The following is a 21,289-nucleotide window of genomic DNA, read 5'->3' as shown; positions in this document are numbered from 1 at the left end:
TATCACTATGTTTTTCTCACAATGATTACCTCTTTTTCGACAAACTAAGACTCCCATAAGCTTCTAATAATGTAAATATCATTTAAACATGTCCACACAGTTAAAATAAAGACGACTAAGTACTTAAATCTCATTTTTTAAATTATTTTTAGGTAACAATTTCCACTCACCCAAATGAGTAAATACGAGTATTTACTCGGTGCTTTGAGTAAATTACGAGTAAATACTCAGTATTTACTCACCCCTACCCATCTCTACCGGCAATGGAGGCCGGCGCGCTTCCGAGAATATCCCACACCGCCGCTGTCGTTCAAGAGCTTTTGATTTGATCATCATTCTTTGAAATCTGAATTCATACTTTTGCATCATAAATAAATTTATAAGCGTTTTCACATTATCCGATCCGATATCGGATGTCGGAAGGATTTCAATGGAAAAAATCCAAAATTGGGCCGTAATGTATGGGATATCGGTCCGAGATCCGATATCGGATCGGATAATGTGAAAACGCACTAAGGCTCTCATTTTGTCCTTTAACGACTCAACGTTAAAATACTAAGCTCCAATTAAAATGTTCTTTCTTAATTAACTACACGTCACACGATCTGTTTTTGTTTCTCCAATAAACTAAAAACAAAAACATGAACTGTAACATCAGAAATTATTTTCTTCCGTTTCCACAATAAATGCACGACCTTCGGGCCTAGCCTGCCGGACGCGGTGCGCCTGCTGCGTGCTACATGCCCCTTTCAGGCGTCTACCATGTTTGTGGCACCATTCACAATTCAGGAGGTATTCAATATAATAAAGAGAACTAAAGCTAAAACAACCAAAGACATATATGGTATCCCGACGTCTATTCTACACAACCTACCTTTAAACTTCATTGATGGATTGTGTGAGCACTTTAACTACTCCATTCTAAATGGTCACTACCCAGACTCGCTTAAGAATATAAAGGTGACTCCGGTTTACAAGGGAAAAGGTGCCAAAGATGTAATGAAAAGCTACCGCCCAATATCCCTTGTACCCTCCAAGGTCTTTGAAACAGGTCTCTGCGACAGAATAGTTAGATTCTTTAGCATGAATGGGGCCCTCAGCAAGGAGCAGTATGCCTACCGAGAAGGCCGATCTACAGTGGGTGCAGCGCGCGAATTGCTTGCAACTATTCTAGATCATTTGGAGTCAAGAAGGTACGTTGCCGCTATTTTCTTTGACCCCTCTCGCGCATTTGATCTGGTCGATCATACACTTATAGCTGCAAAATTGGAACATTACGGCATACGTGGAACGGCCCTAGATATTGTGCGGTCCTTTTTAGCAAACCGGAACCAAATAACGGAAGTGGATGGTGTCAGGTCTGATCCAGGATCTATCGGTGACAGGTCGGTTCCCCAGGGCTCCAATGTAGGGAACACCGTATTCACATTACTTATGAATGACCTCCCATTCCAAAGTCCAATCGTAAAGTTTATTATGTATGCAGATGACATATGTGCAATAGTTCACGGATGCGACCACGAGGAGCTACAGAGTAACATTAGAGACATTACACTTAAATTACAATTTTGGTTTGACGTCAACGGCATGAAACTGAATATAAGTAAAACAAACCTAATACACTTTTCACTCAGCTGTGTAGCGTAGTCGACACTCGATATCAATGTCGATGGCGATCGAATTGAACCTGTGCACCATGCTCGTTATGTAGGTTTCACGTTCGATAAAGGTTTGCAATGGGGGGAGCACATCGACGCCGTATGTTTGAAACTCAACTCTGCCTATTATGCTATATCTCGCCTAAAGCGGACGTTAACACGGCAAAATTTAATGACTGCGTACTATGCCTACTTCCATACACACCTGACCAGTGGAATAGATTTATGGGGCTTAGCGGCTGACAGAGACAGGCCGTTTTTGATTAAAAAAAAAGTTATTCGCCTTATATGCGGAGTTCCTCCAGATGAGACGGCCAGGCCACTCTTCATTCACCTCAGAGTGTTGACAGTGCCTTCTCTCTATATCGTCGAGGTGGCTAAGTATGTGAGAAGGAACCCGAATGAATTCCCCTTAGCACGAAGTAACTTCGCAAGGAGGAAACTGGGGCTGGCAGTCCCCGCACATAGACTGCAGAAAACGGGCAAGTCTCTCAAGGTAATGGGCGCTAAAGTGTACAATAAGATTCCTGAAGCTATCAAAAATGTTGACAATGAACGCCAATTTATACATAAGTTGAAAATGTATTGCCTAATGAAGGCCTATTACACAATAAATGAATTCCTTGATGAATGAAAATTTAGCTAAAAATTAAACATGACCTAAAATGCTATAATAAAATTGTATTTACGAATTCTTATTTATTATTATTATTTTTAATTGTAATTTCATTGATTTTCGAATTGTGTTGTAATTATTGTATTGATATCACTTTTCTGATCATTACTATTATTATTTATTTTTTAATGTACAAAATGGCATCAAGTTCCTTAGATCAAATTAGACATCATTTTATTGGAATTTTGTTTGAAAGATTGTATTTTTTTATTTATTTTTTACATAATTGTAACAGTGTTTGACGGTGTATGATTAGTACCAATAAATGTATCTATCTATCTATCTATATATATAATAGTATGCTGTATAATATACATAATCATTTATGGTTATTTAGTAGGTATTCCATTTCTCGTCATTGCGATATTTCCTGCAGCTTTTATAGATCTCTGTTTGGCCCAAAGGTTAGCCGGTAGAGAATGCATTCTGGCATTAAGTTCGCCTTTTGTACATTTTTTACTGTGAAAAGTTTAAATAAAATAAATACTTGTGTAATGGACACAGATTTGAGGGATTTGAGTCACGAGTGTTTTCTATGAAAGTAAGTACGTACCTACATATGTACAGATGTATTGCGAAAAGGCTTTCCTTCGGAAACGTTCGTATTTGTCATGCTAGTTTAGTTCAGTCAATGTCAGTACATCTTGTACTGAGACTGACTGAAATAGCATGACACGTTCGTAAGTTTCCGTAACAATACGAAGGCAAATCTGTTCGCACTACATCTGTATGTATAGGTACATATGTATGGTACACTATCGCATTGCATGGTACCCAATGTACCCATAGCACGAGTTTTGTTTAAGTAGTTTCGGGCAAAGTCGATCGATGTAAGACGGCCCCTATTATTATTATTTATTTCATCATTATTTCATTTCATATAACTAATTAATTACAACAACAAGCAACAGCAGAATCCACAGATGTCATATATACCATAGATCAAGCAAACGTATCTACTTAGCGTGTCAAATGAACTCAGTGAAATCCACTGAGTTGTCCGTCTTTAATCGCAGCTTGCAGCTTTCGGGCGTCAATTTTTGTAAGTTGAAGTCAATCAAAACATAAAAAATGCCTCGTTACGTGATATTCAATTGAAACAACACAAAAATTATGAACAATCAAGAGCCTGAGACATATTTAAAATTACAGGCAAGAAACAACTTCAGTACAAAATTTGACACGCTCGGCCCCTATACAAATAGATGAACTTGTTTCTTCTATCTAAATATAGTTCTGTGGCAGAATCTATTTATACCGACGAGCCCAAAAAAAAGTAGGTACCTTTCACATCACCCATTCGGAAAAGGGACTTTCTTCTCTGTTACAAGGGGGCAAAGTAATACTTACTGTAGGGATTTTGTTGCCAGTAATTATTAAATATTAACATAATAACAATAGTTTGCACACGATATTTTTTTGTCAATTGGTTATACGTCGAAGTGTGTACTATTTGTACATGAAGTGCATTAGGTAGCTATCCATACTAATATTATAAATGGGAAAGTGTGTCTGTTTGTTTGTCCGTCTTTCACAGCAAAACGGAGCGACGAATTGACATGATTTTTTAAGTGGAGATAATTAAAGGGATGGAGAGTGACATATGCTACTTTTTGTCTCTTTCTAACCCCCCACTTCCCTAAGATGGGGGGGGGGAGTAAACGTTTGTTTGGAGCTATCCGCAATTTTCGAATTTAACGCGAGCGATGCCGCGGGCAAAAGCTAATCATTAATATTTTGAAGTTTCCTCATAGGTGATGTGAAAAGCAAAATGTGTCACATGGTGGCAAAATAATTTCCATCTTCAACTGCCGTAAATTTGTCATTTTGCTCCCTTGTGCTAAAGACCGAAATCATGTCAGTAAATATAGATTGGCACAAAAGTACCTAATACAACATCGCTTAAGTCCTTTTGTTTCGGCTTTAGGTGTACTTCCGTAGCCTCACCCGTTACTGAGTCCAAGACATCAAGGGCAAGCGACAGTCATGTAAAAATAATGGATTTAGTTTAGGTAAGTAAATACCTACAAGTCATAGTGATTCAGTAATAGTGCGTTTTTTCGAAAAAACAAAATTTAATGCACTTCTGATCCTTGGGGTATTGTGCTTTGCGCACACTAGCGTCCCCTCCTCGGCCCCTGACGCAACCCCCCCTTTTAGCACGGAATAAGTCCCGGTTCACGGTTTTTTATTAATTTTTGAGAAACGTACTTGAGTTAGGACAAAGTGTCTATAATCCATACTAATATTATAAATGGGAAAGTGTGTGTGTCTGTTTGTTTGTCCGTCCTTCACGGCAAAACGGAATGACGAATCGACGTGATTTTTTAAGGGGAGATATTTGAAGGGATGGAGAGTGATATAGGCCACTTGTTGTCTCTTTCTAACGCGAGCGAAGCCGCGGGCAAAAACTAGTCCTTAATAAATTCTAAGCAAAGGTTGTATTCTTTTGTTTCATACCATGTATGTTATGACTGTTATGGCACTGGTCTCACCGCGAGCTAGTAAACTATAAGCTATAAAAACGAACAAAAGATAATCCTGTGTAAATAAAAGAGACACGCCAATGTTTATAGTTACTCGTCCAGCGGTGAACTATCAATATCGCCGTGTCTCTTTTATTTGCACGGGAGTGCTTATTTTTTGTTCGTTTTTATAGCCGCTAGCTCATCATAGCTTACTAGCTCGAGATGGTACAGGTGAAATGGAGTGTAACCCTGAGTGCGTTTTCACATTATCCGATCCGATATCGGATGTCGGACCGATATCCCATACATTACAGGCGCCATCTTGGATTTTTTCTATTGAAATCCTTCCGACATCCGATATCGGATCGGATAATGTGAAAACGGCCTGAGGATAGGTATGAGAATTACCTCGAGCTCTCTGAGCAGGCGTGGTGGCCAGTGCGCGTGCGCGGCGCGCCAGCAGCCGCAGGCGCGGCGTGCAGCGCCGGTGCAGCACGGCAGCCGCCAGCAGCAGGCATGTCAGCACCCCGCCGCCGACCGCCAGCGCGCGCCACGGCACCGAATCTACCTGCCACGGCGCTTCCGGCGGCACTGTTAAGAGGGGGTAGAGCAGGGAGAATTTTCAGAATCTGTCAAATTACCCCATTACACACACAAACACCCTTCACTCACACTACCTCAATTTACTGTGAAAGGTCAGTGACCCTTAATTTTTTTCAAGAGTGTTATTTTGAGTTTGTAGTCAACTACTGACCTCCTTTGAGAAATTAAAACTGTAAAAAAGGTAGCATACAAGAAGACAGAGAAAAAATACGCATCATCTAGCTTTCCTTCTCTGTTCATGTCTCATGTGACTTAAATTTACCTAAATATGTAGATAACGTTCCTTATTCAATTGATTGTTTATCTAGGTGTATTTCAAATTACTTTGCACTTCATTTTGCGTTACTTTTCTATACTTAGATTAAAAATCGTCAGCCTGCCTATCCCCGCATATCCCCGCAAACATTAGTGCTGTGCATTACGTATATGCGGGGTGTATTAAAGACTAACAGATAGGTACTTTATTCTTTTTGGTCGTTAGGTTTTTTATCAATTTATCATTTATTTTGATACAAAAATAAAGTATGTGTATAAAATAAAAACCTAATGAATAGAGTACACCTAACAGCAGTCATGTCAGAGACACAAAGAAAGACAGGGAATATCGACGCATATCTTATCTTATCCAATACTGCCATCGGCATCTGCATCAGACTCTTGATCTTACCCAATTTCCGAGTCCCTTCTCTTAATTTCAGTTCCTTGAGTTGAAAATGTTGAAACTCATACTTAGTATTAAATAAACCACAAATACATATAAAAATCACAATATAATTTTAAATTATGGTTTAGGCCCTGTACCAGTTGCAGTCGCCACGTCTGTAAAGCCCCTTGTAGTTTCTTTTAAATGGCTAAATACCTAGATGTCATGTCATACACATCTGTGATGTACCTAACTGAAAATTAAAAAACATCGCTCAGAGATAAGGTTCAAATTAGCATGGAAAAAATACAGTGCAGTCAAAATACCATCAAAATACGAAAAAGCATATGTCAATGTCAATATCACTGCCGTATGCCGTATTTCAGGCCATAAGGGCTGTTTTCTCAAATATGAAAAAATCTCAAAAGCAGAACTTTAAATAGTATTTTATGCAACAGGCGTTTAAAGGAGATCAAAAAAGACGAGTGGCGTGGGTAACAATCTGAGGCGAAGCCGAAAATTGTTATTAAGACGGCACGAGTATTTTTTGACTCAGTTAAACACCGTTGCATACAATACTTTTTCTACGACCATGCACTTAGTTTTTAATAGGTTTCTTGAATAACTTTCGTGAAATTCACACTGTTTCCTGTATTTTGACGCAAAGGTTTGCACTGTCAGCTCAGCTGCCCAAAGCCTTCCCGCGCACGCGCGCCGTATCGTTATAAGGCGTTGCCATGGTTACAGAGCCAAACAATGCGTTTTCAGTTTTTTCGATAGTGCGCACGCGCGGAAAGCCGGCGGACACTGGCTTTGGGGAATAGACTTTTATGTAGGGTTTTAAAGATCTATGCACGACCCTGTAAATGACGAATAATAGTTCGGGAGTAGAAAAAAGACTTTCTAGGAAAATTATTTTGAACTTGATAGGTAGAACAATTTTTAAAAGTTGTACAAAAAAATCTGAACTAAGTTTGTAACTATATAGTTCATATGAAAAGCATTTTTATCTTAGATTGCATATTTTATATGCATATTATCGTAACGAATTTTCTTTCAAATAAAAAGAGAATTATTAGAATAGGTTGACGGTGTCTACCGTAAACTGGGGTTACATTGACCAATTTGGGAATTTAAACTTCTCTAGCTTCTACATTTAATGGGTATTTTTACCCATTAAATGTAGGAGTTAGAGAAGTATAAATTCAAAATTGGTCAACGTAACGTAACTAAGGAAGAAAAAAAATGGGACTTTTTCGGTCATTTCCTGCTAAAAATCTAAAAAGGTAACAAAATAAGTGATATCAGGATTATTGTTTTCTGTCACGATGCCTGCACGTATGAAATGTTTCTTTTTAACCCAGTGGTTGACTGGTAGAGAATGCCTTAAGGCATTATGTCCACCATTTGTACTTTTTTTTTTATGTGCAATAAGGAATAAATAAATAAAATAATGTACGCAGAAAAAAAACGATGTGATCAAACATAAACTGACATTGGGGTTAATTTGATACACTATATATTTTTTTTAATGATAATCGAATGCAATCCCTTACAAAAGTATTTTATGTCAAGAAAAGATAAAAAAAATGGTTCGCAGTCAAATATTACAACTCTTTAACGCTATTTTGGGGTTACTTTGATCAAGAATAAAAATTAACATCTTCGAAAAACCAACTTTATTTACAATTATTTCAATATTTATCACAAGAAGCGATCAAATTATCAGCCTCAACAAGTACCGTGACAAAATCAGACAATAATTAACTATGTGTCATTATGGTCAATGTTACCCCATGCAAGTGATCAAAGACACCCCACAGAGTAAATCATTAGTAGTAAATACCTAGGTTGACTTTATGATACAAAATTCAATACAATGGTATAGCTAAACACATTTCTGGCAACCTAATATTCACTGTGAACCTTTTACTTTAATACCCACTACGTTCGTTTAGAAGTTTATTTAAACATGAAAAATAGCAACAAACTACGCTTATATTTTGACACGTTATCCGCACTGCCCACGACCATACTTACTTATTCACCTCGTCAGAGCACCATCTAACTATAAAGGTTGGTTAAGGGTTATCATAATATGTGTAGATTTCATTACCGACCACTCATAACATATTAAATCCTTATTTTTTGGTAAAATTAATATAATACGCTCGTGACAGGTCATATTTTGTTCGCAATCCGAAAGAGTCAACCCTTTTCCCTATTCACCCCCTTCCCGACCCTATTCACTCCAACGTTAGGGTGAGCGAAAATTACTAAATAAAACGACATATTTTCAAAGACAAACCGAAGTTCACACTGCCGGAAGATTTTTTGTGTAAAAAATTAGCATGGCACATATAAAAAAACTGCTATCGACGTTCAAAAGTCGGTTTTGGCCCTATTCACCATAAATTACGTTAGTTATACCCGTTCCGACCCCATGAACCCAAAATCTTCAGAAAACGATGTACTATGTAGCCCAATTTTTATTTTTATTTTTTATTTTTATTTATTTATTTCAAAAAACTTATGACTATATTACATTTTTTTCTTTTCGCCAAACTGGAACCAGTTTGTTGGCGAATAGTGCGCTCTCAAACATATTTTACCTTAATTAAGTTGTTTACCACAAACCACAATGCAACTTACAACTAACATGCGTTTGCGTACCTACTTCGTCTCACGACAGCAGTGTCTATGAACCTTATTTATATGTTCTTACGATCTGCAACATGTCGCTCTCGTGAAACGAAATATCTACGCATTCCTACCCACTAATATTTACATGACATGATATGTTAACTGAAAATCCACTACTTAGGCAGTTATATTATCTAATAGTGTTGACTTTAATATTTTTTTAAACATCTGTTTACTAGACCTGTTTAGACCTGTTCGTCGCCTTGCTATTGCCTGTTTGCCCCACCCAACCATACACAGGCTGGTACCGACTCCAAAAATAATTGATTTGTTTATAATTTGGATGTTTAGCTTATTGCAATACGATAAGAAATCTGAATTGAAAGGTTTATTATTTTTGGCTTTTTAGTTTCTCCGTGTTTTGTAACGCGCTTATTTTTGAAGGCGGTTTTATTTTTTGTTAAAAAGTTTATTTATTTGTTGATTTTTAGTGGTTCCTAGTGATATTATATGTATCAGTCCGAATACATGTACAGTAGTGAAAGAATTATCCTTAAACTCCTAACCATTGAGGAGTTGACCTTCCATCATCAGCTCAGCCACATAAAATTATTACCATCAGACGTAAATACTGGTGTACCTTTGAAAAATAGACTAAAAACATTACATGTGCCTATAACATTTGAAGAGTTCCCTCGATTTCTCCAGGATCCCATCATCAGACCCTGACTTGGTGCCAATGAGACCATCTCGGGGTTATACCGGTTCGATCAAAAAAAAAATTTTGAAAATCGGTCCACGATTCTCGGAGATATCGAATAACATACATACAAAAAAAAAAAAAAAAAAACATTCAGTCGAATTGAGAACCTCCTCCTTTTTTGAAGTCGGTTAAAAATAATTTTATTTCTTCCCTAGTTGTATAGTTTCATACTTATGATTTTTATTTTAAAGTAATCCGTCTATATTATAGCAACCATGGGTGATTTTTGCGGACTTAAGTAGAAACGTAGAGGTAGACAGAAGTGTGATTAACATTTCTAAGTGTTAATTTCTTGTATCTAGTCTAACTACGAAGCAATACATTGACGTATAAATTGCGTCCATATACAGAGAGGTCATTCATAAAAATACCACTTTAGGTAAGTTATATATATTTTATACAATGTGACAAGCATTGACCACACATCCCAATTCACCCCTCTTCCGACCCTAATCAGCCCCTTCGTAAACCTATTCACCCCTTTGCGACCCGATTCCCCCATTCCTGATCCCATTCACCCCTCAGGCCGCGGATATTTATTCATCCCGTAAAAATTCCCCAACACAGTTGCATCGCTTTCTTCATGAAAATCATTATAAAAATGAAAATATGTCTTATGATTTTCTGTTATACATAAACTTTAGAAGTGTATACACATTCAAAAGAATAATGAACGATTAAAATGAGTCAAAATCCAATAAATTTGAACGTCAACTTTGACAGACATGAAACTGTAAATAAAAATGTGTGGCTTGCACATTTTCACTGTAATTTTAAATATGTAACACATTTTTTTTAGTAACATATTGTGTATAATACTTTTCACTCAACAGATAACTGTTATTGGCCTAATACTATGTAAAAATACCTATGTAAGTTGAATATTTACGGCTGTTGTCCTAAATACCAATAATAATAATAATAAAAAAAAACATAATATATTATTTTCCTACTTTGATTGCGGAAAATAGAAGGAATATGCCAAGAAATATAATAACATTATATACCCCCGGAACCCTTTTCACCCCAAATTACGGTATTTATTAAATTGTCATTATGTAAAATGTCGGAAACTACGGAACCCTACACTGACGCGCTCTTGGTCGATTTTTCTTCTTAATGCTATGTAAGAGATAATAAAAAATTACACCTCCCAATTTATAATAAGTTTTTTTTGCAAAAAAAATATTTATTGCTCTCCGAGATATTTCTTAAAACCCCTGACTCAATGGGGATACGACGTTTCATAACAGAGTTCCTATGATCACCTTTCTGCTCCATCATCAGATTAGCTCCATGATACCATAATATTGCATTGTCACTTGATTTACATATGTGTGCAAAATTTCAGCTCAATTGGAAACCGGAAAGTGGGTCAAATTTAGCTTCTACGTTTTGACTCAAACTAACATACCTACTAACAAGGCAAGTTGAATAAAAGCTTGTACCTATAAAGGCTTCTGATACTAGATTTGCAATAAGTTTACTTGTCATAATTTAAGAACAGATGAGACAGACATATCCAATGACACAAGTCTATACCGTTTTCGTGAAACTGTCAAATCACCTCATACAATTTACGGCTGTAAGGCAACCAGGTAGGGTTTATTATTGCACTTTAATTACATATTAATGATTTCTAGCCCGTAAGATATATATTTGCTTTAACAATGGATAGATATTTATGCGGGTGAAAGTGTAATTTAGGTTTTTATAAAGAATCAAATATTTTTAAGCGACCCGATCAGATATGTATGCGGATAAGGACCCTCCCACATCTACCGTCTTGCGATCGTAGCGTCGGGCCAACTGTATGGCTAAGCCGCGCTGACGCGGCGTCTTTTTCCATACAGTTGGCCCGACGCTATACGCTCGCGAGACGCTAGAAAGAGAGACGATGTTTTTGCCGGTCACGGAGCATCACAAATTTTTGCCGGGAACATGTCGTCATATACTTATGGCCCACTATAGAAAATCAGATATTTTTGCACGGCTGTTCATAGTCACCAGCTGGTGTTCCATGAATATTTGGTCTAGTTGAGTGGAGAAGTGCCATTCAAAACAAGCGCTTTGTAAACAACGATGTATTTAGGTGATTTATAATTATTATTGTTTTCAACTTACGGTTACGTGTTCGCGGTATGCACAGAGTAAATCTTTAATGAAATTGAGTCATTTTTTTATAATATACACAATTAAATTTGAACCAGAAGCACTATACCTATACCCGCTCGCATTCCCCTTTTTTCTATTCTAAGTAAGAATCGATTAATACGTATCTGAATATGTATAAATAAATTAAATTGTAATTGTTTACATACAACCTGTGAAGTTTGGTTGACAAAATTTGACATAGGTACTGTCATATATATTTTTAAAATGACGTACTGTTAATACCAGCGTAATGAAAATGTATTCCAATGAGTAAAACAAAACATGAAACTTTTTTCAATTTAACCGAACTATAATGAAATCTTTTATACTCATTCGGTTGTGTTCGTTATTTTCTTTAATAATGTGATATATTTTTATTTATTTTTTATGCACAAGCCATGCACCTTAAAATTTTAAATGAGATTGGATCTCCACCTGACATATTTGATTTACCCTATTTATTTTGAGCACAGTTTTACACTGGTATGGTTTTTCGTGTACGTACACTATTTTCTGTCAAAATATTTGTCAAATTTAATTGTCAACGCGGAGCGACCGGCGACACGTCTGCCTCCGATGAGCCGCTCACGGCATCTAATCGAAAGGAGAATTCTGACAGCAATGGCGAATGTATGGAAATTTTACGATAGTTTAAATTTAAGGTAAAATTTCTTTGTTGCCTTTGAGAGGAAAAATATAAAAAACCTCAAAACTTCTAGTCCATTTATCTGGCTTTTAGAATCACTTAATGTTATAACTAAAGTATTGAATTTTTTTAACAAAGTTTACTAAACGGCGACATACGTTTTTCTCATTTTAGGTCAACTTTGCGTGGGTTTATTTATTATACCTTTAATAATTAGAGATTCTGAATAGTCAAAAGTTGTAGACACACTCTTTAAGATAATAACTCCATTTATTTTATTTCATTTAATTTAGAAATGTGAGCAGCATTTGTTAAACGCCGAATGCACTTTTCGAGGATTTCGTACGACCCCCTCTTAACATCCATACTTAATATTATAAATGGGAAAGTGTCTGTATGTTTGTTTGGCTGTCTTTGATTTTTTAACTGGAGATAATTGAAGGGATGGAGAGTGACATAGGCTAGTTTTTGTCTCTTTATAAGTATAAGAAGTGTGTATGGAGCATTCCGCAATTTTCGAATATAAAGCGAGCGAAGCCAAAAGCTAGTACTTACTAAATATAATGTCAGAAAGTAAATTACATAATACACACACAACAGTATTTTTTTGATGTTACGCTTCAACATACTTAGGTATGTATTAAATAAGTACATAGAATTAATATTCGCTCGGCAAAACTTCATAAGGTATGTACCTATATATATTCGCAATGCTTTGCAATGCATTATTCGATTTGCTGAATTTATCCCACTTTCCAATAAAATTGAATGAATCTATATGGGTAGGTGGTGACTTTTAGGTATTCCAACTCCGCTTCCAATATATCCTACACGAATAAATACCGTAAATACATAGGTAGAGCTTTCTTAAAATATATTTTGTCATGTTGTTTTAAAAAGGGAATTTGTAAGCTGTTTTAGACAAAAGGAATGCGTTAAGATGAGACACGCTGACCACCACACCAGCAGGGTTAGCACATGATTGCCTCGATAGTATGTCGCCGCGAGATAGACTATACCCGTCCTTATGCCATTAATACAGTTAGAAGAAGACGTGTCATCTATCTCGCGGCGACATACTCCCGCGGCAAGTATGTGCTAGGCCTACAGGTGCCGTAGCCAAAAATGGCATTTTTGCGACGCGAAACGAAAACGAAATGCCGCGAAATGTAGTCTGGCTCTGTCGCGCCAATACGCAAGAGCGATAAAGATAGATATCTACGAGCGTTTCGTTTCGTTAGTCCAGCAGCTAAGAATGCGTGACACAGGTGTGACGTGTGTGTGCGCCACGAACGAACTACTTAGCCGTAGTTGTCCGCAGTACGCGGTGCACCAGCAGTCCAGCAGATACGACCTGACCTGTAAAGTGTAAAAATGCGTGCAGGCGTGCTTACGCGGCGGGCTGACGACGACGAACGTTGTCGTGCGCCACGCATGAACCAGCCGTAGTTGTCCGCAGCACGCGGTCCACCAGCAGTCCAGCAGATACGACCTGACCTGTTAAAGTGTAAAAATGCGTGCAGGCGTGCTTACGCGGCGGGCTGACGACGACGAACGTTGTCGTGCGCCACGCATGAACCAGCCGTAGTTGTCCGCAGCACGCGGTCCACCAGCAGTCCAGCAGATACGACCTGACCTGTAAAGTGTAAAAATGCGTGCAGGCGTGCTTACGCGGCGGGCTGACGACGACGAACGTTGTCGTGCGCCACGCATGAACCAGCCGTAGTTGTCCGCAGCACGCGGTCCACCAGCAGTCCAGCAGATACGACCTGACCTGTAAAGTGTAAAAATGCGTGCAGGCGTGCTTACGCGGCGGGCTGACGACGACGAACGTTGTCGTGCGCCACGCATGAACCAGCCGTAGTTATCCGCAGCACGCGGTCCACCAGCAGTCCAGCAGATACGACCTGACCTGTAAAGTGTAAAAATGCGTGCAGGCGTGCTTACGCGGCGGGCTGACGACGACGAACATTGTCGTGCGCCACGCATGAACCAGCCGTAGTTGTCCGCAGCACGCGGTCCACCAGCAGTCCAGCAGATACGACCTGACCTGTAAAGTGTAAAAATGCGTGCAGGCGTGCTTACGCGGCGGGCTGACGACGACGAACGTTGTCGTGCGCCACGCATGAACCAGCCGTAGTTATCCGCAGCACGCGGTCCACCAGCAGTCCAGCAGATACGACCTGACCTGTAAAGTGTAAAAATGCGTGCAGGCGTGCTTACGCGGCGGGCTGACGACGACGAACATTGTCGTGCGCCACGCATGAACCAGCCGTAGTTGTCCGCAGCACGCGGTCCACCAGCAGTCCAGCAGATACGACCTGACCTGTAAAGTGTAAAAATGCGTGCAGGCGTGCTTACGCGGCGGGCTGACGACGACGAACATTGTCGTGCGCCACGCATGAACCAGCCGTAGTTGTCCGCAGCACGCGGTCCACCAGCAGTCCAGCAGATACGACCTGACCTGTAAAGTGTAAAAATGCGTGCAGGCGTGCTTACGCGGCGGGCTGACGACGACGAACGTGCGCACCGGCACGTTGTTGCTGTGCGTCACGCACACGAACTTGCCGTAGTCCTCCGGCGACATGCGGTCCACCAGTAGATATGAACCGTAGATGTTCGGCACGTCCTCCCTGATACAAACAGACTTTACTAGATAAAAACATAAAAAAATCGTTTATAGGGAACTTGACTGTAGTTAAAATAATAGTATTTTATGCAACAGGCGTTTAAAGGAGGTCAAAAAAGACGAGTGACGTGGGTAACAATTTGAGGCGAAGCCGAAAATTGTTATTAAGACGCCACGAGTATTTTTTGACTCAGTTAAACACCGTTGCATACAATATTTTTTCTACGACCATGCACTTAGTTTTTAATAGTTTGTTTGAATAAATTTCGTGAAATTCACACGATTTCCTGTATTTTGACGCAAAGGTTTGTACTGTCAGCTCAGCTGCCCTAAGCCTTCCCGCGCAGCGCGCACGCGCGCAGTGTCGTTATAACAATGCGTTGCCATGGTTACAAAGCCAAACAATGCGTTTTTAGTTTTTTCGATACTGCGCGCATGCGCGGAAAGCCGGCGGACGCTGGCTTTGGGGAATAGACTTTTATGTAGGGTTTTAAAGATCTATGCACGACCCTGTAAATGACGAATAACAGTTCGGGAGTAGAAAAATTATTTTATACCATTCACGGCACGAAATAAAGCATCAGATAATTATAAGAAAAACATGGACAGAAGTTATTTTTTAAACCAATTTCAATTTAATAAATGAGGTAGAAATATAAAAAGTAAAATGATGATTGATTATTTTGAATTATAAATGTTTATGAAATGTGTGGATTTGACATAGTTTGAGGTTTTTATTGAGCATTTCCCTCACGTTTCAAGGCGTTTCCCACAACGCTCAAGATGCAACTTCTCGAACCACTCGCTACGCGGTTCAATATTGGAATCTTTCGCTTGCTCGGGTATCAATATTAGGACAAGGGGTTAAACAACAACTTTACCCCATTGTAAAACAAATAACTATTAATAAGTACATACATACAGAGTGGGGCCTGTAACAAAGGCGAAGAATTGAACTCTAGGCTATTCTCCTTATACTGATCAACATTTGTTCGGTGACTTATAAAAATAACTTGTATTTTGATTTTAATCACCCTTGAAAGTTTTTTCTAAGAGGTAATGTATTGCGAATTCTGTTAAGTCTAAAGTGTGACAGACAACGTCAATGACAACAATAATGGCGTACATTGAAGCTAATATTTATTTTGTATGAAAAATTAAAAATTTAAAGTCTTCATAATTTTTAAAAGTCACTGAACAAATGTTGATCAGTATAAGGAGAATAGCCTACAGTTCAATTCTTCGCCTTTGTTACAGGCCCCACTCTGTATATGTATTTACGGCTTTCATATTTTTTGATATTTGGCTGTTGTTATCCTGGACAACAATAATAATAAGAAATGAATCACAGACCGGTATTCATCAAAATGCCTACGCATTCTATGAAAATAAACTCAACCTACATATCGCGCTTATTCCCATAATTGATAATAAGCAATAACAGTAATAACACTATTGAAATGCCACTGGGTCCGACAAATGATTACATTATTAGATGTTTTATTTTATTTACCAGTAACAGGAAAGCTTCAATAATGAGATTAACGAGCATTGTAGGTATTAACATCATTTCAAAGGAATATTTCTATTAGGGTGCATTGGGGTAATTTCGAAAGTGACATAAAAATCACCATTATTTCCATCACAACAAGATTCCCCTTTCAAAACTACCCGAGCATTTCTGTGATTCGAAATTAGGCTTTTTCATCCCTATAGCCCTTATAACAACGTAAACATAATAATATCGTTGGACGTGTCTTATATGTATATTTAATTGTATATTTATTATTTCAATAGGTACCTACCTAGGTTAATCCGTATCAATACATCGGTATAAAGTGTATAAACATATATAAAGTTTGTTTACGCTTATGTAGGTAAGTTTAATATTTGGCTACGATACAAGATGTAGGTAGGTAATCAACTAATCATACTTACCGCGATGTGTTTATTTCTCTTTGAGTAGGCAGCAAAGCCCCTTCGGTTCCATTCGGCCAAACTCTCTTCCATTTCAAATCGCTGATTGCATCGGCCAGGTGTGTATTTTCTGCGAATTGATTCTCTATAAGTATATTTTCACCATACCATACTTTAAACATGGATGATAAAGAGAGATTTTCCACGATGACTGATTGAAGAGTGTAATAGGCTAGCTTCTTATAAGTACTTAAGGCGAGATGATCTGTCAAACTAACCAATCCAAGGGGGTGAGGTGCGCGGTGACCGGGCAGCCCCGCCCGCGCGGCTCTGTTCGTTTGTCACACACGGGAACTCAAATTCGCGCGGCAACATGGCACAGACGGATCGCAGTGAGGTAATGATCGCCGTATTTTAACTGGGCTTTCTTAGTTTTTTCATGAAATAGGAGGCAAATGAGTAGCTGTACCTATCGCCTGATCACCGCCCGATTACTGCCTTTATTTTCGTGACGTACCTAAACTACAATCAATTTTATCGATTTTTTCGGATTCACCAACTGCCATCGTCAAAACTTCTTAGTAATCGCACTTAGCTACAGATCGACAGGGTGAAATAAAAAGGACCATTCAAACTTTGCATAGTGACTTATGAGGTCATTATGAACAACTTTTATTAAGGGTCCAATGCTGAAACTACGAAAAAAATTGGATGTTCCATAGAAATGAGCTGTATCATGAGTATCATTTTTGCGTTTTCAGCATTAGTCCCATAGTAAATAGGAGCACAATTTGAAAATTACGAGTTACAACTATTTACCTGCAAAGATGTAGTGTGTAGAGAATTTTATGGAAATATACCTACTTCCCCTAAATATCATAACTGTAGCTTTTACGGTTTTCCTGAATATATAAAAAAACTGAAAATGAATATAATTATGAAAAACTGAAGGGAGGAGGGGAAAGATTAACATCTCGCCGAGTTTTCTACTTCATGTAGAAGTTTTTTCTTATTAACATATTGTTAACAGAACACAGTAACCGTCAGCTTCTTTGACCATAGACTTTATGTAAAAAGATTATTATGGCATGTCAGTGTTGTTTAAAAATACACATTAAATTTGTCAGTCGTGAATAAATAACGCTTTTTCATTTTCATATTGAAAGCTCTTAAGCTGTATACATGCCAAAGTTTCGAATTTTATTCTTGTTATTTATGAAACTACTAATAGCAGGTTACTTACTTGTATATTTTGATGACCATCATTCAAACATGATGAAATCACTCATCCAGTCACTGACGAAATCTATGCTATTTATATTAAGATATGAATAAAATCTAAAGTATGAAAACTATGCAAGTGAAACTTTGTCTACTTAATAAAGTTGCTATTGATATCATATCCTGACAATTATATTTATCTGGTTTAAACCAGACCCAAAATTCGAGGATTCAGAAGACCGACAAAATGCTTCAAGAAAACAGCTTTTCTCTTCGATTGACTCGTGTTGGCAAGGGCACTACCGCCACTCTCGTACCTCCAAATAAAATACAACCCAGCACAAGATAAAGTATCAATACCATTCTATGCCTACCTTGAATTCTCAAGTATATTCATATCAAGTATCAACTGTTGTCAAAGGAGTCAGACAGCTTGTTGAAGGATTTATATAATCTTGCAAATTAGACAAATATCTGTAAATATAAAGTACCGTAATCATAACCCACCAAATAAAAATAAAAAAAATTGTCCAGCTTTATCAATGTATGATTATGGACTTTCATCAAAATTTATTGAGAAGTTAAAATACTGAAATCTCTTAACTATTGTGGAAAAATGTCGACAGTTGTCAAACAAAATTTCTGTCAAGCTGGCCACATGTTTGGCATAGACACAGGAAAAATATAGACTGAGGGTAGCACGATCTAATTAACCTTATACCAAAATTTGAAAGACAGAAATACCTACCCTACCTGATCTTCAATCAGTACTGTACCTACCGCCGCCTTTTCTTTCGAACTACTCAATATTTTTATGAAAATTATACTTAAGTTTCTTCACTAGCTGGACATCAGTCATATATTTTCCAAGTAGAAAAGTTGTGCTGTAATGACGTCACAGACGCGTCATCTGGGGGTTTCATTAATCTATGATGTAAAGATATCATAAATGTCACTTGATAACATCATATGAAAATGAAATATTTACGAGTATAAGGTGACGAACCCAATCATGGACAGTTTAAGAAAAAAAATCGCCAGTTTTTGATATTTCACTGATAAATGTAAAAATTCTACCGCCAAGCGTGTTAAATCTTGAATGTCCTATCCTTCTTCTACATTTCAAGCGTATTGCAGAATAGATACTCCTATTGGTTTCTTCATAGTTAACAAATTAAAACTAGGTGTTTTTTCTCCAATTATGGACGGCAGTTCTCCAGTAATGGATCCCCCATTATGGACAGTGAAATAAGTTTAAAATTTTACTTTTAAAGCCAACTGATACGCAATGAGTCAATTTTATACACCATAAATACAATTAGTTTGGGTTATTTTAACATAGGATTGTTTCTTGTAAATTTTGGTTTTGTAAATTGTTCCTTGTCCATCATAGGAGGTAGGCAGTTTTTCGGGTCCAGTAATGGACACTTGCAAAATAACATCATTTCTTTATATCTTTGGAGCAACAAACTAGTATGTTTTATTACCTTATCTCATGCTTAATGCAGTAAGTAAAACGCATTCAAGATTACACCGTGCGTTATTTTTTTATTATTTTATACATGAACTCATCTCTCTTAGCAACATTACTAAGAATTCGTCTTGATATTTTTTTCAGTAAACTGGTGAATTTTATCTTGTCTCCAAATCCTTCAGAAATAACCGAATTAATTGAAACTTCAAAATTAAACAGCTCTACAACTCTAGTTTATGGTACATAGCCGTCAGTTTTTAGATACTTATTTTTAAGGATTTGTGTTTTTTTGTCCATAATGGCATCACCGTCCATTATGGGGTATTTTACCTTATATAAATTATCATTTTCCTCCCTTTTCACAGTCTTTGATTAGAATTTTCTTTATTTATTTGTTTTCTAGCACGCAATTATTTTTTCTGCTTCCTCAAAGCTTTGTTTCCCATTGTTTCAATGACACGTGACCACGCGGAGAAAAATGACACAGGTCCGTCCTCTGAAAGCGCCGCCGCGCGACTGAAGAGGCCATAAGTGCCATCGAAAATGTTTTGAATTTCAAAAAAATTTTGAAAAAATTTTTTTTTTTTGCAAAAACAGGATTAGTAACAGGTCTTAAAATTGGGTTCATAGTTGTTCCATCTTTCCGTTGCGGATTTGGTAGTATTTGGTAAATATTATATTATTTTAATGACGCTACCGGCACAAACTCATCAGATTCGTCTAGATAATCTTATTAGCTATATATTGAAGTAAAAAACAAGTCAAAAAAGTTTTTATCCTAGCTATGGGAACGATTTATTGTTAAAAGAAGAGGTAACTTTGGAGTCATTTTCTATCGAGCGAAGTTGTAACATTCATGTTGTTCAACTCCATAACATACTCACCAGATCCTGAAATTTAACATATATCGTTTTCAGATTTTTCCATTGCGATTTCCTATGTTTTTAACGGCTTCAAAAAACGAGTGCGCGCAGCGTCTACGGAAATATATCGCCTTAAAATAATATATTTTAAGCAATATACGAAAAAAGGAAATATATGAACAGTAGTTATGTTTAAACATAATTTCTATTTAACAACTCAAAAAAATATAAAGTAAATGAATTTACCGTGACGTCACTCATCAGTATTTTATAGTAATTCCATATAAGCAAATCGTTTTGACAGTTCTTAAAAAGAAGCTGATTGGACTAATTACTAGGAAACTAGCCTATTTCATGCAAATTACATATACATAGATGGTGGCGCCCCTATTAATTTCTACTCTATTTTTTCAGGCTGTACACCGTATGTGCACCGATATTTTTACTAAAATGGTGTTTGCATAATTTCGATCTAGGTATACCGTACTCAGGACAATTAGAAATATGTATTTAGAAAACCTAGGGCTGAGTTATTTCACAGTGCCTTACCAATCAGAGCTTCACAGAACAGGCGAAGGGGAGCGCCCTCTTCCACCGATTGATCTTTGCTCACGTACATTGTTCTCGGAGCATTCGTAACTCTACCTGCGGATGAAAAATAACATTAGATACCTATGGTAAATATGAAACAGAGTAAGCCTTATTACGAATTAACTTGTATAAAAATTAATGGACACCAATAGATACTCGCCAATACAGGAAAGGTATGTCGGTAAAGTGTATTAAATGATGAAATATCAGTTAGGGAAAAAATCATATCAGAAGAATCGGCCCCTGTAACTGCATAGGGGGCCGATTCTTGAATGTCGACCATTCTATTTCGTGAATTTCGTTCAATAAAAGAAAACGAGCGGTCATTACCACTAAATTT

The 21,289-nt window shown here is 37.5% G+C and overlaps 1 protein-coding gene across 2 annotated transcripts in view; it reads right to left on the bottom strand.

The window, feature by feature from the left end:
* LOC125241006 overlaps positions 1 to 21,289 on the bottom strand; it is a 96,614-nt gene that overhangs the window by 10,796 nt on the left and 64,529 nt on the right. For both annotated transcript variants that reach the window (XM_048149267.1, XM_048149268.1), the window contains exons 4-7: positions 20,908 to 21,003; positions 16,822 to 16,930; positions 14,754 to 14,887; positions 5,211 to 5,393 (exon numbers count right to left, since the gene is read on the bottom strand). In XM_048149267.1, the coding sequence (XP_048005224.1) occupies positions 5,211 to 5,393; positions 14,754 to 14,887; positions 16,822 to 16,930; positions 20,908 to 21,003 (522 nt within the window). The remainder of the gene's footprint in view (positions 1 to 5,210; positions 5,394 to 14,753; positions 14,888 to 16,821; positions 16,931 to 20,907; positions 21,004 to 21,289) is intronic.

This window comes from Leguminivora glycinivorella, chromosome Z (assembly GCF_023078275.1).
Source record: "Leguminivora glycinivorella isolate SPB_JAAS2020 chromosome Z, LegGlyc_1.1, whole genome shotgun sequence".
Lineage (NCBI taxonomy): Eukaryota > Metazoa > Arthropoda > Insecta > Lepidoptera > Tortricidae > Leguminivora > Leguminivora glycinivorella.
The sequence above is the reverse complement of the archived record's forward strand: the minus strand, read 5'-3'. Positions and strand labels throughout refer to the sequence as shown.